Source organism: Mus musculus, chromosome 10 (genome assembly GCF_000001635.26).
Source record: "Mus musculus strain C57BL/6J chromosome 10, GRCm38.p6 C57BL/6J".
NCBI classification, from domain to species: domain Eukaryota; kingdom Metazoa; phylum Chordata; class Mammalia; order Rodentia; family Muridae; genus Mus; species Mus musculus.
In genome coordinates, this window is record NC_000076.6 from 62,422,298 (window position 1) to 62,435,961 (window position 13,664).

The 13,664-nt window shown below is 47.3% G+C and overlaps 2 protein-coding genes and 1 long non-coding RNA gene across 7 annotated transcripts in view; 1 reads left to right on the forward strand and 2 right to left on the reverse strand.

Moving 5' to 3' along the window:
- Positions 1-1,414, reverse strand: part of Hkdc1 (hexokinase domain containing 1) — a 40,575-nt gene extending 39,161 nt beyond the window's left edge. For 2 of the 3 annotated variants that reach the window (XM_011243397.3, XM_006513473.4), the window contains exon 1: positions 1-1,414. In XM_011243397.3, coding sequence (XP_011241699.1) covers positions 1-63 — 63 coding nt within the window. In that variant the 5' untranslated portion in view covers positions 64-1,414. The other variant, NM_145419.1, reaches the window with a different exon arrangement.
- Positions 209-8,099, forward strand: Gm30322. Its single transcript, XR_380484.3, has 3 exons — positions 209-274; positions 6,072-6,180; positions 7,628-8,099. It is a non-coding gene; the product is annotated as a predicted gene, 30322 (long non-coding RNA).
- Positions 6,924-13,664, reverse strand: part of Supv3l1 (suppressor of var1, 3-like 1 (S. cerevisiae)) — a 22,295-nt gene continuing 15,554 nt past the window's right edge. For 2 of the 3 annotated variants that reach the window (NM_181423.3, NM_001359806.1), the window contains exons 9-15: positions 13,349-13,529; positions 13,162-13,255; positions 12,098-12,317; positions 10,755-10,835; positions 9,992-10,168; positions 8,174-8,322; positions 6,924-7,537 (exon numbers count right to left, since the gene is read on the reverse strand). In NM_181423.3, coding sequence (NP_852088.1) covers positions 7,123-7,537; positions 8,174-8,322; positions 9,992-10,168; positions 10,755-10,835; positions 12,098-12,317; positions 13,162-13,255; positions 13,349-13,529 — 1,317 coding nt within the window. In that variant the 3' untranslated portion in view covers positions 6,924-7,122. The remainder of the gene's footprint in view (positions 7,538-8,173; positions 8,323-9,991; positions 10,169-10,754; positions 10,836-12,097; positions 12,318-13,161; positions 13,256-13,348; positions 13,530-13,664) is intronic. The other variant, XR_003948720.1, reaches the window with a different exon arrangement.

Sequence of the window (13,664 nt, forward strand, 5' to 3'; positions counted from 1 at the left end):
CTTCTTGATCTGGTCCTCCTTCAGCTTGGTGAAGTAAAACGCCACCAAGTGTACTGCAAACATGTTCCCAAGTGCGGTTGTTCCCGAGAGCGCCGAGTCTTCAGTACACTCTCTGTCTGCGGAGTGCTGCACGCCTCTAGTTTGGGCGGGGAGGTGGGTGCTTGGGCTAAATACTTCCAGCTGCTCGGTTCAATGATTAAACTTCGCCCGTCTTTGGTCCCTCCCTCCGCCACACACTCGATTGTCTAACAGGAGGCTCTGGTGGGAGCTGAAGGTAAGCAGAGGGGAAGGCTGGGGATTGATGGCTCACTTGACTATTTGAGAACTGAGCATCGAGAAAATCTTGTTGCTAAGTGACACACTAAGGCCTGTGCTCTAAGACCACTCAGCTAAGGAAAAGCTTGTGAGAAGTTGGGGGTGGGGTGGGGGGAGCAAAACAGAGCCAATTTATGAACTAAATCCCAGTTCCAGAATTCCTCTTCTCAGCGAGGCAACAGGACTGTAGACTCCTGGTATCCTAGGCAGCGTCTTTGGTTTTGTTTTTTGTTTCCAGATGGGTTTCACTGGTATTGGCTCCCTGTATCTTTTCCAATAAAGTCTCTTAAATACTTTTTCCTTTCCTGCTGGGGCTTGAACCCAGGACGTCATAGAAGCTAGGTAAGCACTCTAGAGCTGCCCTCCCCACCCCTGCCCCAGTGCCTTAATTCCTTTTGCTGTTGAGAGGGAGTTCGTGTTATAAGGAGTACTGTGTAAAACTGGCTGCTCTGGCTGTGGACCAGGCTGGCCTCGAACTCAGAGATCCACCTGCCTCTGCCTCCCGAGTACTGGGATTAAAGCTGTGTGCCACTGCTGCCTGGCTTCTGAGGCACCATCTTAACTAAGGCTAAGCAGTGTCCTGGTCCTGCAGATTCAAAAAAAAAAAAAAATGCTGAGACAATTCCTCTACTGTGGCAGATAAGCTAATGAGAAGTAATCAATACTCCACAGTGGTAAGCCAGACAGCCTTTAGTAGCTTGGGGCTGCTCTCTCTCTCTCTCTCTCTCTGTGTGTGTGTGTGTGTGTGTGTGTGTGTGTGTGTTGGGAGGTGGGGGCATTAAGAATGGAAGCCACCAGGCCCTGCTGGAGTGCTGCGCAGGAAGGATGTACTACCATTGAGACACCTGGTTTCTTGCCCTCTGCTCTCACCATGCGTGGTATGAGAAGGATCTGCCACATGGGAACACAACCTTTTGCAGTCCTCCCAGCCACTGGCTGGTTAGTGAATTCAGTGATGGCCAGCAAGGCCATCCACTCCAGGATGGGATATGAGATTATGACAAGGAGTGGGCAGAAGGAAAACAACCAAAATCAAAGACTTCTACAGTGTCCAGTAGCCTGGGAGTGAGGCAGGCAGGCAGGCAGCCTATGGGATTTCACTGAGGCAAAGGACAGCAAAGGCTGTTCGTGTTATAAGGCGTACTGTGTGTTGTCTAAGCACAGGAGAGCATGTCCCCTTCAGGTGTGAGTTAGCTAAGTAACCTGAGGCTTAATGACTATTAAAGGTCATGTGCATCCAGAGTATCTAGACAGACCATTTTGTAGCAGCTAGCCCAGAATGTCTGGGTGTGAAGTCATTAGCAGCCGCTGCCATGGATGGGGACTTTATTCATCCCATCTTATAGATCAGGAAGCTGGCCCTGAAGTGCTTAGTGTCTTCCTCAAAATCACGGTTGTGAATGCTTCAGCCAGGAAGCAACCCCAGAAATGTGATTCCAGAGCCCAGCTCATGACCAGTACTCAAGGCCAACTCTCCAACGCACCTTCCACCCAGTGCTCATCTGGTAACTACTAAGACTCTGCGAGGTTGAAGTTTCAGCAAAGCTGGAAAGTTAAGCACAGACAGCATTTCAGTAGACCCTCCCCAACAGGGAAAGGGGTTTCCTGAAAAACAAAGTCCTGACTCCACTCTTCCAAACACTAAGAAAACACACTGTAAAATTCAGTCGACTAGCCGGGCATGGTGGCACATGCCTTTAATCCCAGCACTTGGGAGGCAGAGGCAGGCAGATTTCTGAGTTCGAGGCCAGTTTGGTCTATAAAGTGAGTTCCAGAACAGCCAGGGATATACAGAGAAACCCTGTTTCGAAAAAACAAAACAAAACAAATCAGCCAACTAGATGGCTACGGGCACCCAGTGTCTCTTGGCTTCCACTGACCAGGTGGCCTCTGGATAAGCTGTGTCATTCTGGTCAGCTTATATCCTCAACTCTGCCTGCTCTTCTGCACACTCTTCCCAGTGACAGCAATGACTGACCGCTGCCTGCTTGGGGCCTTTCACGGCTGCCTCTTTTCAACGCACCGGAAGTCTGCCTTAGGCCAGTCTTCATGAAATGATTACATACTTTACCCAGACTGACATAACAGCCTCCCTGATGGGGAAACCTCGACCCTTTCCATCTGTTTACTCCCAGGCTATGACTTTTATCTCCTTTGCTTATCGCACAAGCAAACAAAAGGTTAACCTTCAGTTCCAGAAATGTAGAACTGCTGCTACTCGGGGTGGTCTCAGACAACATCCTGGGCAGCCTGCCTGTCCAAGAACCATACTGTTACCTCAATTACCTCCCAAACGCCTGGGTGCCAACAAGGCCATCCACTCCAGGCTGGGATATGAGATTATGACAAGGAGTGGGCAGAAGGAAAGCAACCAAAATCAAAGACTTCTACAGTCTCCAGTAGCCTGGGAGTGAGGCAGGCAGGCAGGCAGCCTATGAGATTTCACTGAGGCAAAGGACAGCAAAGGCTGTTCGTGTTATAGGGAGTACTGTGTGTTGTCTAAGCACAGGAGAGCATGTCCCCTTCAGGTGTGAGTTAGCTAAGTAACCTGAGGCTTAATGACTATTAAAGGTCATGTGCATCCAGAGTATCGGGACAGACCATTTTATAGTAGCTAGCCCAGAATATCTGGGTGTGAAGTCATGGACTTTGCTTAAGGACACACTGAGTATTACCACTGTTGTAATAGGTAATACGGATCGCTCACTTGACCTAGGACCTCAACCAACTCAGGAAGAGCAGCTCTCTACACACACACACACACACACACACACACACACACACACACACACACACACACACACACACACACCCCTTCCAGAGTTCTGCTTTGATCCATTAAGGCCTCATCTAAGCCCAAAGCAGCATGTGCTCTCCTTTAGGTACTGAGCCTGGCAGGGAGCCAGGCAGGAGGGCCAGACAGCCCACTAAACCTTCCTATTTACTTAGAACGCATGTGGCGCTTACGAGGTGCTTTGCTGTGTTTAATTCCCACAGCAATGACCACACTCTCCACTTGACAGACGGAGGGGCAGAGCCCCACTGGTATTTGGTGGATCAGAAATTCCAACACAGGCCGTCTGGCACCAGAGCACAGGAAAATCTGGTTTTGTCTGGAAATGCAGCCCCAGCCCCAGAGAGCAGTGGAAAGCACATAGGCCCCAGGTTCTCCCTTTGGCTCTCCCTTCCCTCAAGGTGAAAGGCCAAGATTCACTACCACCCTGCTGGTTGCCCTGACAATGAGCACACACACAGGACAGTGGACTTCACTTGGGCACACTAAAATCATCACCTATTGAACTCTTCCCAAGGTAGAAACCCCTCCTAAAATTCCTACTTAATCTCCTCCCATTTGGTCCCCGGGAAAGAGAAAATGAGTGTAGCCTTTTTCATTCATTCAGTAAAACAACTATAAACCATGAGAAGGTACCTGTTCCATTTACAGGATTATAGGTAGTTAGGAATGCTGTCAAAATTATGCTACTTGGCTGGGTAGGGTGGTACATGACTTTAGTCCTAGCACTCAAAAGGCAGAGGCAGGTGGCTATCTAAGAGTTGAGGCCAGATTGGTCTATACAGCCAATTCCAGCCAGCCAGGGCTACAGAGACCATCTCAAAAAATAAATAAATAAATAAATAAATCCTGGAGGCTGGAGATGGCTCAGCGGGTAAGAGCACTGACTGCTCTTCTGAAGGTCCTGAGTTCAAATTCCAGCAACCACATGGTGGCTCACAACCATCCGTAATGAGATCTGCTGCCCTCTTCTGGTGTGTCTGAGGGCAGCTACAGTGTACTTATATGTAATAATAAATAAGTCTTAAAAAAAAAAATTCCTGCTACTGTGTTTGCACAAGAGTGTGGGAACAGCCACTAGGACAGTGACTACTGTATCTTTAGAGGGGTGGCACAAGTGAAGCCAATGCCCAGCAGCTTTCTAAAGAATGCTACCCACCATGGTCTACAGACTTGCTGCTCTAAAAGACAAGGAATGCTTAGGAAGAAATTAATGCATGGCTCTTTTAAAATCGCAGCTCAACAGCTGCAAAACAGATGACAGAGACAAGCCACACGAGGAAATGTGATTCGTAGGGCAGAAGACAACCAATTGAGAATTAAGCAAATGACACTTCTGCTTAGCCTTGACAGGAACCAAGATCACAGGGCTGGAGAAGTGACTCAGGGCTGACTAGCACTGTGCTCTTCCAGAGGACCCGGGTTCAAGTCCCAGCATCCACACGGCAGCTCGCAAACCTCTAGTTCCAGAAGTCCCAGGAATTCTGATGCCCTCTTCTGCACTCTGAGGGCAACAGGCATGTACATACATGATACAAAGACATATGTGCAAGCAGAATATCTGTACACATAAAATAAACAAATAGAATTTTAAAAACCAAAATAAAAATTAAAAACTCAGGAGGTCAGAAATGAAACCATGATGGAGAAAAGACCTTAAGTTTGGAGCATGGTGGTGCACACCTCTAATGCCAACAGTCAGGAGGCAGAATTCTGACTAAGGCGGTACTGGCTTTCTAAAGAATGCCACCCATCACGGTCTACAGACTTGCTGCTCCATAAGGAGTTCCAGGACAGCCAGGGCTATATAGAAAGACTTTGTAGATAGGTAGACTGATAGACAGTCAGAGACAGTCAGACAGACGGCTTAGGGTCACAGTTGGAAAGGGCTTCCGTACACCGTGTTCCCCAAGGAAGTTGGCAAGAAGGTCCTGAAACAGCTCAGGAAGCAGGGAGGGGAAGAGGAAGAGAAAGAGAAGGCTTTCAAACAGAGCGAAAAGAGGAGCAGAAGCCAAGGCTTTAATCTTTTTTTTTTTTTTTTTTTTTTTTAAAGATTTATTTATTATTATATATAAGTACACTGTAGCTATCTTCAGACACACCAGAAGAGGGAGTCAGGTCTTGTTACGGATGGTTGTGAGCCACCATGTGGTTGCTGGGATTTGAACTCTGGACCTTCGGAAGAGCAGTCGGGTGCTCTTACCTGCTGAGCCATCTCACCAGCCCCAAGGCTTTAATCTTAACACCCAGGAGCCAGAGGCAGGCAGATCTCTGAGTTAGAGGCCAGCCTGGTCTACAGAGTCAAAAGTAAAACCTACCTCAAAACCAAACCAACCAACCAACCAACCAACCAACCAACCAAAAACAAACAAAAACCCCGACCAAACAAGAGGAACAGAAGAAAATCCAGAACTGAATTCCAAGGCCACAGGGAAGGGCCCCCCAGCCACAGAACTGAAATCCGGCAAAGGATTAAAATGAAATACCCACATGGGAATTACAAGCCCACAAAAAAGGTGACACTTCACACTTTAACAAGATCAAGTTGCTCTCATGGTGACAGTTTAAGCTCTCTGAGATGGGCCCAGGGCCACGCCAATCAGTTTCTGTTTGTGTGGCTTGGTATCCAACACCTCCAGTGTCTTCTGCTAAACCACGGGGTCCTCCTGTCCCTGAGCAGGGAAAGGTAAAGGGGCAAGCAATCCACCGCTGTTCGAGAACCTCCCTCGGGTAAGCACTCAAGCAGTCCTTCCCTGACAGCCCCGGACCTGCACCGTCCATCAGAGCCTCAAGAAACCCAACTTGTCGTTTGTAAAAACCTGTCTGGCTCAGTTCATGGGAATTTTGTGAGACCACATGAACAGGAATGACTGCACATGATAGATCAGAGAGGAAAGCTAATCCTAGAGACTGGAGTTGTCCAGAGACAAGTCTCTTAGGCACTTCATTCCTTTACCCACAGGCAGGGAGAACAGTCCTGTCCTTCAGCCTTTGTGCCCCTGGAGACGAAGTCCGAGACGAACACTGCCATCTCGGGTAAATGAAACGCTACCCGACTCAGAACCCCCTAAGTAAGTACAGAGACATGACTACCACAGCAGATCTGGCTGCTCCCCAAGCCTCTACTCTAGGGTCAGATTCAATCCAGCACACTTTCAGGAAACTGGCTTAATTCTCAGAATAACCTGAGAGGTCCAGTCTCAGCCAAAATGGCCCAAACCCTCAGGCTCCGTTAGGAAATCCTTGGGGTGGGCAGGTTGGGACTCAACAGCTTCTGACGACTCTGAGTGAGCCTGCCCGCTCCTTCACAAGCACAGGCTGAGAAAGGCAGAGGCGTGGCTGTCCAAACCCTAAGCTGATGCTTACACTTCTTTTAACCACATTTTTAACCAGGGCAAATGGAGCCCACTCTGCGACAGACTGGCCTTCAGACATGGGTGACCTAACAGCGCCCCTTCCTGTGGTCTCGCTTCCCCTTGGTACCCCTTCCTAGAGCTGACTCTGCCATCACCCATTTCAACATGGAAGCTCCCACTCCAGGCCACACACTGTGGCTACAGCAGTGCACTAGCGACAAGCGTCCTTGCTCCATTCAGCTGTCCTCCATCTTGTTTAGTGTGTATTTCCAGCTTCTAGAACAATCTCTGGTAATGGGTGTAATAGACAGCAGTGTGTGCCAAAGGATTCCATCCGTGACATCTTCAACAGGCTAACAATTCCCCAGTCAACTGATGCTAGGCCATGGGGAACTTCAAACGGCGGTGTCTTGGGCTACTCTACAAAAGGCAATTACAAAAATGAGTAAAACCTCAAAGACACTCTATTTTAAAGGCTATAATAAGTAATTTAAGTAGCTTTAGGAATTTACTTTTTTGTGCAATTAAAAAAACAAACAAACAAACAAACAAACAAACAAACCAGATAGTACAAGTTGGCCACAATCCTGCCTCAGGCAGAGAATGCCGTGTGCATAAGGATTTAAAATTGATTTTTATTTGCAAAATTAAAAAAACCTAATCGGAGTCGGGGTCCTTCTTCTTTCTCCGTGTCCCCACTTTCTCTCTGCTGTGTTCTGGCTGCTGTGTCAGCCACTCCTTCTGGAGCTGCCTGAGCATGTCTGCAGTGAGGAGTCCTTGCTGCACCAACCTAGAGGCAAGGGGCAGCTCCTTGTCACTGGGGCTGAGTGGCTCTGTGGCCTTATTCCCTGCACTTTTGGTGCCACGTGTCCTTCTCGCTGGGCTCTTGGAGGCTCCTGACAACCGTGACTGGTCCCCCGATGGTAAGCTCTCCAGATTCAAAAGCTTGCGTGACTCAGAGATTTTAATCAGCTTGGTGATGTTGTGCACGCCTTCTTGGATAATGGCATCCAGCTCTTTCTGGAGACTTCGAACAAGGCTAGAGTCTGGAAACATATCAATAAATCGGTAGCTAGGAAAAGAAAGAAAGAGCATTGGAGCGACAGCGGAGCCACCTCTACCAAGCTACCCACATTCTGACTAGGTTCCTTTCTACCAACAGTGCCTTTGTGCAGCCTTTCGCTCTGCCCCCGTGCCTGAGGCGATGTCCGCAGCCCACCCGACGGGATTCTAATATACTCCACTGCAGAGATTGCCTCTCAAGCATTACTGCACAGGGCAGCAGGCTGGAAACCCTGTGAAAACTCGGGATCGGAGCTGGAGAGATGATAAAGGTGACTGCGTCACAGACCTGCTGTCCTGAGTGAGAGCCACAGGGCCCACAGAAAACATGGATGTAAAGAACCAACTCCACAAAGTTGGCTTCCATTGAAACATAATGTACCCTGGCAGTCCCATCTACCCACAGGACTGAGGACCGCTCTTCCATTTATTAGCAGGGTTAACACCCTCACTAGGCTATCTTACAGACTCTAGAAATCTTTTCAGGAATGAGTATAAGCAAAACTCAAGCACCTTTATGGAAAATATAATACAGACTATTCACTAAATAAACTTTCTACCTTGACGGAGCAGAAGCCCACTCACACAACCTTTAATTTGCCCTGAGTTAGAAAATTGTGAGCATAGAAAGGAAAAGGGTTGGTACCTTAGCCACAGGTAAAGATCAAAGACGTCATGGACAGCTTCAAGATCCATGAGGTCTTTAATATTCTTAGGCGGAAGCAGAGGCCACTTGATGTACCGGCGTAGCCATGCAAAGGTCAGGGGCTCATTCCTGCTGTACTGCCTGGCAAACTAAGAGGAAGAAGAAAGTTTGGTAAAGTAAACAGAATCTCTTAGGTCTGTAATTAGGAAGAAAAAGGAAGTGTAACTTGTAAGCTGTGGTTGTTTCAAAAGACAGGCTGGTTTCATTGCTACTTAACGCTTTCCTACTATATTTGAAAAGACATTTAATAGGAGGCTAGAGAGATGGCTCAGTGGTTAAAAACACTGGCTGCTCTTCCAGAGGTCCTGAGTTCAATTCCCAACAACCACATGGTTGCTCACAACCATCTGTAATGGGATCTGAGGCCCTCTTCTGGTGTGTCTGAAGACAGCTACAGTACACTCATATACATAAAATAATAAATAATTCCTTTAAAAAATTTAATACTTTATAAGGATTTATTTAGATGAGACAAGGTCTTATATAGGTCAAGCTGGCCTCAAAATTGCTGTCTAAACAAGAGAGGCCTTGAATTCCTGACTCTCTTGCTTCTGCCTTCTGAGCGCTGGGGTTATGGGAGTGTGTCACCATATTGAGCTTAAAATGTTTGTTTGAAATTAAACTGGGGGTATCAACACTGACTCCTCGGGTAAAGGCATTTGCTGTTAAGTCTGATGGCCTGAGAATCCAACTGATTTCTCAAAACCCCTGTCCCAAGTGGTACGAGAGTCCCTCAGCAAGACTGAGCTCCTTACAGTTCAGGAAAGATGAGATGCCAGAATAAGACATTCTCTAGATTTCACGTTCAAGGCTGTCACCCTCCCTCCTGGCAGAAGCTCCTGCTTCATTTTTGCCTGAGGAATGGCATAAACAGGACCAGGGCCACAGGAACCAGCTGCAGTCATGTGAGCATGCAGTAGCTGAAGACTGCCCCACACCCCCTACCCTTATCGTGGCTCTCCCACTAATAACATACTTGCAGAGAAATACCTAAACACAGACCTCTAAGGCACAACGTTAAGGGGAAAGGAAGATAGTTGCAGAATAATTCATTTCGCATTTATACAAAAACATCCACAAAACAAAACTGAATTCCTACAGGTTCATGAATGCAGGCAGATGCCATGTGAAACAAACTCTTAACAGGTGGGGATGGCAGACTATAATTAACCTATCTGCAATGCGTTAATTTGGCACAAATATTTGTGTATTATTTATACAATTTTACAATAACTTAGAAGGTAAATTCAGTAATGAATTTAGTTCAAATAGAGTTGATACACAGAATGCTAAGGCCTGCGGTAGAAATGGCAAGTCCAGAGAAGAAGCCTGAGTTTAGCGGCATGAAGCGAGCAGCCCAGCATGGAGCTCCAGGCATGAGAGGCCCCCATACAGTTCAGCTCTGCTGCCCTTGCTCCTAGAATCCCGTGCTTTCCACAAGTCACACCACAGCACTGAGACTGAGTAGCAAATGGCTGAGAGGAAAAGAGGTGCAGCCCTTACATTCAGGACTGAGGACTGTACCACCAAGCCCTAATCCCCCTCCAAGTGCTTATATTTAACTGCCTGTCTCAGCTTACAATGGTGACAGCACCCAGGCCCAAATACAAGGCAAGGTTTTCCTTCAAAAGTTACCAAGCCAGTTTATGCTTAAGTTTTCACAAAGTATCTGGTATTTAGGGTACTCTTCCAAGCATAGTTTGGAGAAAAGCAGATCAATCTGCAACAGCTCAAAGTAGCATGGAGCTAAAGACATACCTGTAACAACGACGAGCAGACAAAAGGCTGCTTCTTATTGATGGGGGCTGTGCAGAACACATACCTCACCCGGAGACTTAGTGGGATATGCTGGATCAGCTCTGCAGAGAACTTAAAATCATCCATATTGCAGACAAAGTACTGCCCATCAACTTGTGCAAAGTCTACAAAAATATCCTGGGGGTGAAATAGAATGAAGTCATTGGACAGCCTGGAGTAAATATCCTAGTGGGTAGGAATAAAGAACTCAAAAGTCCACAGGGCGTGGTGGCGCACGCCTTTATTCCCAGCAGAGGAGGCAGAGGCAGGCGGATTTCTGAGTTCGAGGCCAGCCTGGTCTACAAAGTGAGTTCCAGGACAGCCAGGGCTACACAGACAAATCCAAAAAAAAAAAAAAAAGAACTCAAGTCCACAGAGGACATCTCTTTAATCCCAGCGGACCTACCTCAGGAGAGGCGTGCTTCCTGTACTGCGCTCTAAAGCTAAGGCATTTCTCCACCCTCTTCCTAACCTCAACTTCTTTTTGACCCAGAGGCTCACTACGCCCCTGGGCTAGCCTCCAACTCTAGGGCCTCCAGCCTCATCATCCTGAGAGCTGGGCTTACAGGTGTGCACTGACACACCCAGCACGCCCAGATGTTGCCAGTTTTCACCAGCGATATACATTTCCTGAGTGGCAATGCACAAAGGCAGACGCCTGTCCACACAGGGAGCCAGTACTGACGAGGCATGTCAAGAAGGAAGGGAAAGAGCTTCCACTTACAATGAGATTGGACAGCGTTGTCTCGGGGAGGTGGTAGGCAAACATCTCAATCTGCTCGGCAGTCGGGTGGAGACCGGCGGCCTGCGGAAGAATGGACAACACAGTCGTAAGCTAACTCAGTTTTCCTCCTTGGTTTTTTCAAAAAGATTTTCTTCTTTCCAAACACATCCTACACTAGGCTAAGTTCTTACCAAACAAGTCCCATGCCAAGAATTTCAGTAATATAGAGAAAGCTACATGACCATTTTAACCACCTACTGGAATCAGAAAAGCTGATAGGATTATTTAATGAAGTAGATCATGTAGCTCTTTGATACTTTTTAGTCAGACTTCTAGAGTATATTATGATCCAACAAAATATCAAAAGTGAAATAATTTTCCCAATTATAATTCTCTCCACTGAATAAGAATGGACAAGGAAATCCCAATTACTTCTAAGTGGGTGACAGAACATGAGAAGGCATCTTCTCTGGAGATCAGCTGGCTTTCTATACTGCAGTATTAAGCAATGCCCACAGCTAAGTACAAGAAGGGGAGAGAGAGAAAGGTGGGGGGAGAGGAATCAAAAGATGGAATCCCTAAAGGTCATGTAAAGGCTAGAACAGAGGTACACAGGAGAGAAGAGGGGCCGAGAATAAACTACACAGGAGCTACCAGAAACCTCCCCCCCCTCCCCCCCAGGAGCTAACGTCATGTCAGCAACCTCCACCCCATAACCTCACACACACTTTCCTTTATATCTGACTGACACATGAAATAAGCCACAAATGAAATAAGTAGATCTAGAAACTTAAAATTCTTAAGTTAGCTTGCTTTAAAATGATTCAATAGCCACCTATTTAAGTCAGTCCTTGCTCGGGACTGTACAACCCAGTGCCAAGCCTCTTCTCTAGTCAAGCTTCTGTACGTTTCCACTTTACTGACAGGACTCTCTGCACTGACAGCAAGGAAAACAGGCCAACTAAACCCATTGAACCTGGGTCTTTCACTTGTACACAATTCTCTATGAGGTATCGCTGTCTCTCTAAAACAACAGAGAAAAGCCTATCTAGTTACTTTCAATTTAGGTAGGTGGATGGGGGTTGAGTGGGGACAGAGGGTCCGTGAAGCTGGAGTTACAGGTGCTTATGAGCTGCTGGCATGGCGGCTGGGAAGCAATCTCAGGCGCTCTCAACTCCAGAGGCATCTCTCTGGCCCAAGGAGAGCTTTCATGTCATGGTTTCCCCAGCTCAAGCAGGCCTCTGTTTCCAAGCATTTGAGGCAAGTGGCTAGGGAAGGAATGACTATCCTGCACACATCAGCAGCAGCAGCCGCCACCACCCTGGTGACATGCTAAGCCTTACCTGTATAGGATCCACAGGTCTATTCAAAATGTCCTTCAATAAAGCCAGGTCGTCTCGGTGCATTGTGGTAACCTGCCCCTCTTTAAAGTGTGAGCTGAATCTGCCAGCTCTGCCTGCAATCTGCAGGGCTTGGGAGGTGGTGATGGGCTCCAGCTCCTTCTCTCCCTTTTCATTGATGCTGGGCTTTATAAGGGAGTAAAAAATAATTCTCCTTATGCTCCTGAAACAGAAATAAAAGTGACCCCACAGACTATACACAGCCCCCGTCACTTGGGTCATCAGTCATCACAGACGTGCTCAGCCCAACTCTTATTTAGGATGTCCTCTAATCTTGCAACTATTCAAAAAACCAGGAGGAAATGGGGCTGGGGAGATGGCTCAGCAGTCGGGAGCACTGGCTGCTCCTCCAGGAGACCTATTCTATTCTATTCTATTCCCAGCATCCACATGGTGGCTCACGACCACTTGCCACTCAAGTCCTGGGGGATATGACACCTCTCTAACAGCACCAAGCACACAAGTGTACATCAGGCAAATACCCACACACACACACAGATCTGACCCCCTCAGGACTGCACACATGTGGTGCGTGTACGTAACATGTAGGTAAACTACTCAGAATGTAAAAAAAAATCCTTTAAAAAGATCAAAACAAATTAAAAAGACAGAGTGATGGCCAAGGGCTCAGTCAGCATGGGCTCCATACTGAGCTTAAGGCAGGGTGAGCCTGGGCAGCCTAGCTGGCCTGGACCATGAAAACAAGGGTTTTTGAGAACTTAATCTGGCCACTTTCACTACTTAGATATAGTGAGTGCCAGCAGGAGGCACTTGCATACCTGATGACTAAGAAACCCAAAACAAAGCAAAGGCAACTGGTCTGCCCTGGGAGAGGGGGCACTCCAAACCCCAGGACTGTGATATTCTCTTTTGTTTCCCAAGGTGTGTAAGAAGATAAAGCTCAAATCTACATCATTATCTCTATCCTAACCAACTACAAAACTAAAAACACCACCACCACCACCCCTGCCATCCAACCCACTGCTTATCACAAACAAATTACTTACAAATTAAGTCCCATGCCAATTGCATCTGTGGCTACCAGGATCTTGCATGGATCATTGGGGTCATTAAACTTTCTTGCTTGAGCAAGTTTGGTCCCTGGAAGGAATAGTTCACATCAATTCCATTTTTTCTGTGCTCTCTCTATATCTCAGCCTAAATGGCAAAGGTGAGATGTCAGTCAGTGATTACCAGGTGGCAAGCTGCCGTATATCACCGCGGATTCCAGTCCCCGAATTTCAATCTGTCGGCTCACAGAATAAATGTCATTCTTGCTAAAGCAGACAATGCAGTCCCCAGGCTGAAGGTTGTCCAAAGACTCCAGCGCATGATCCAGCACAGAAATGGGGGTAAGCCTCTCATACTTCTGAACCTGCAATAAAGACAAACGTGGAAAAGTAGCCCCTCAAGTCAGTGCCAGGGGACTGCAAGGCAGGCAGCCCAGAAACCTCCATTCAGATGCTGTGCTACCGTCAACTCTTGGCACTCCTGAATTACTATTACTGTG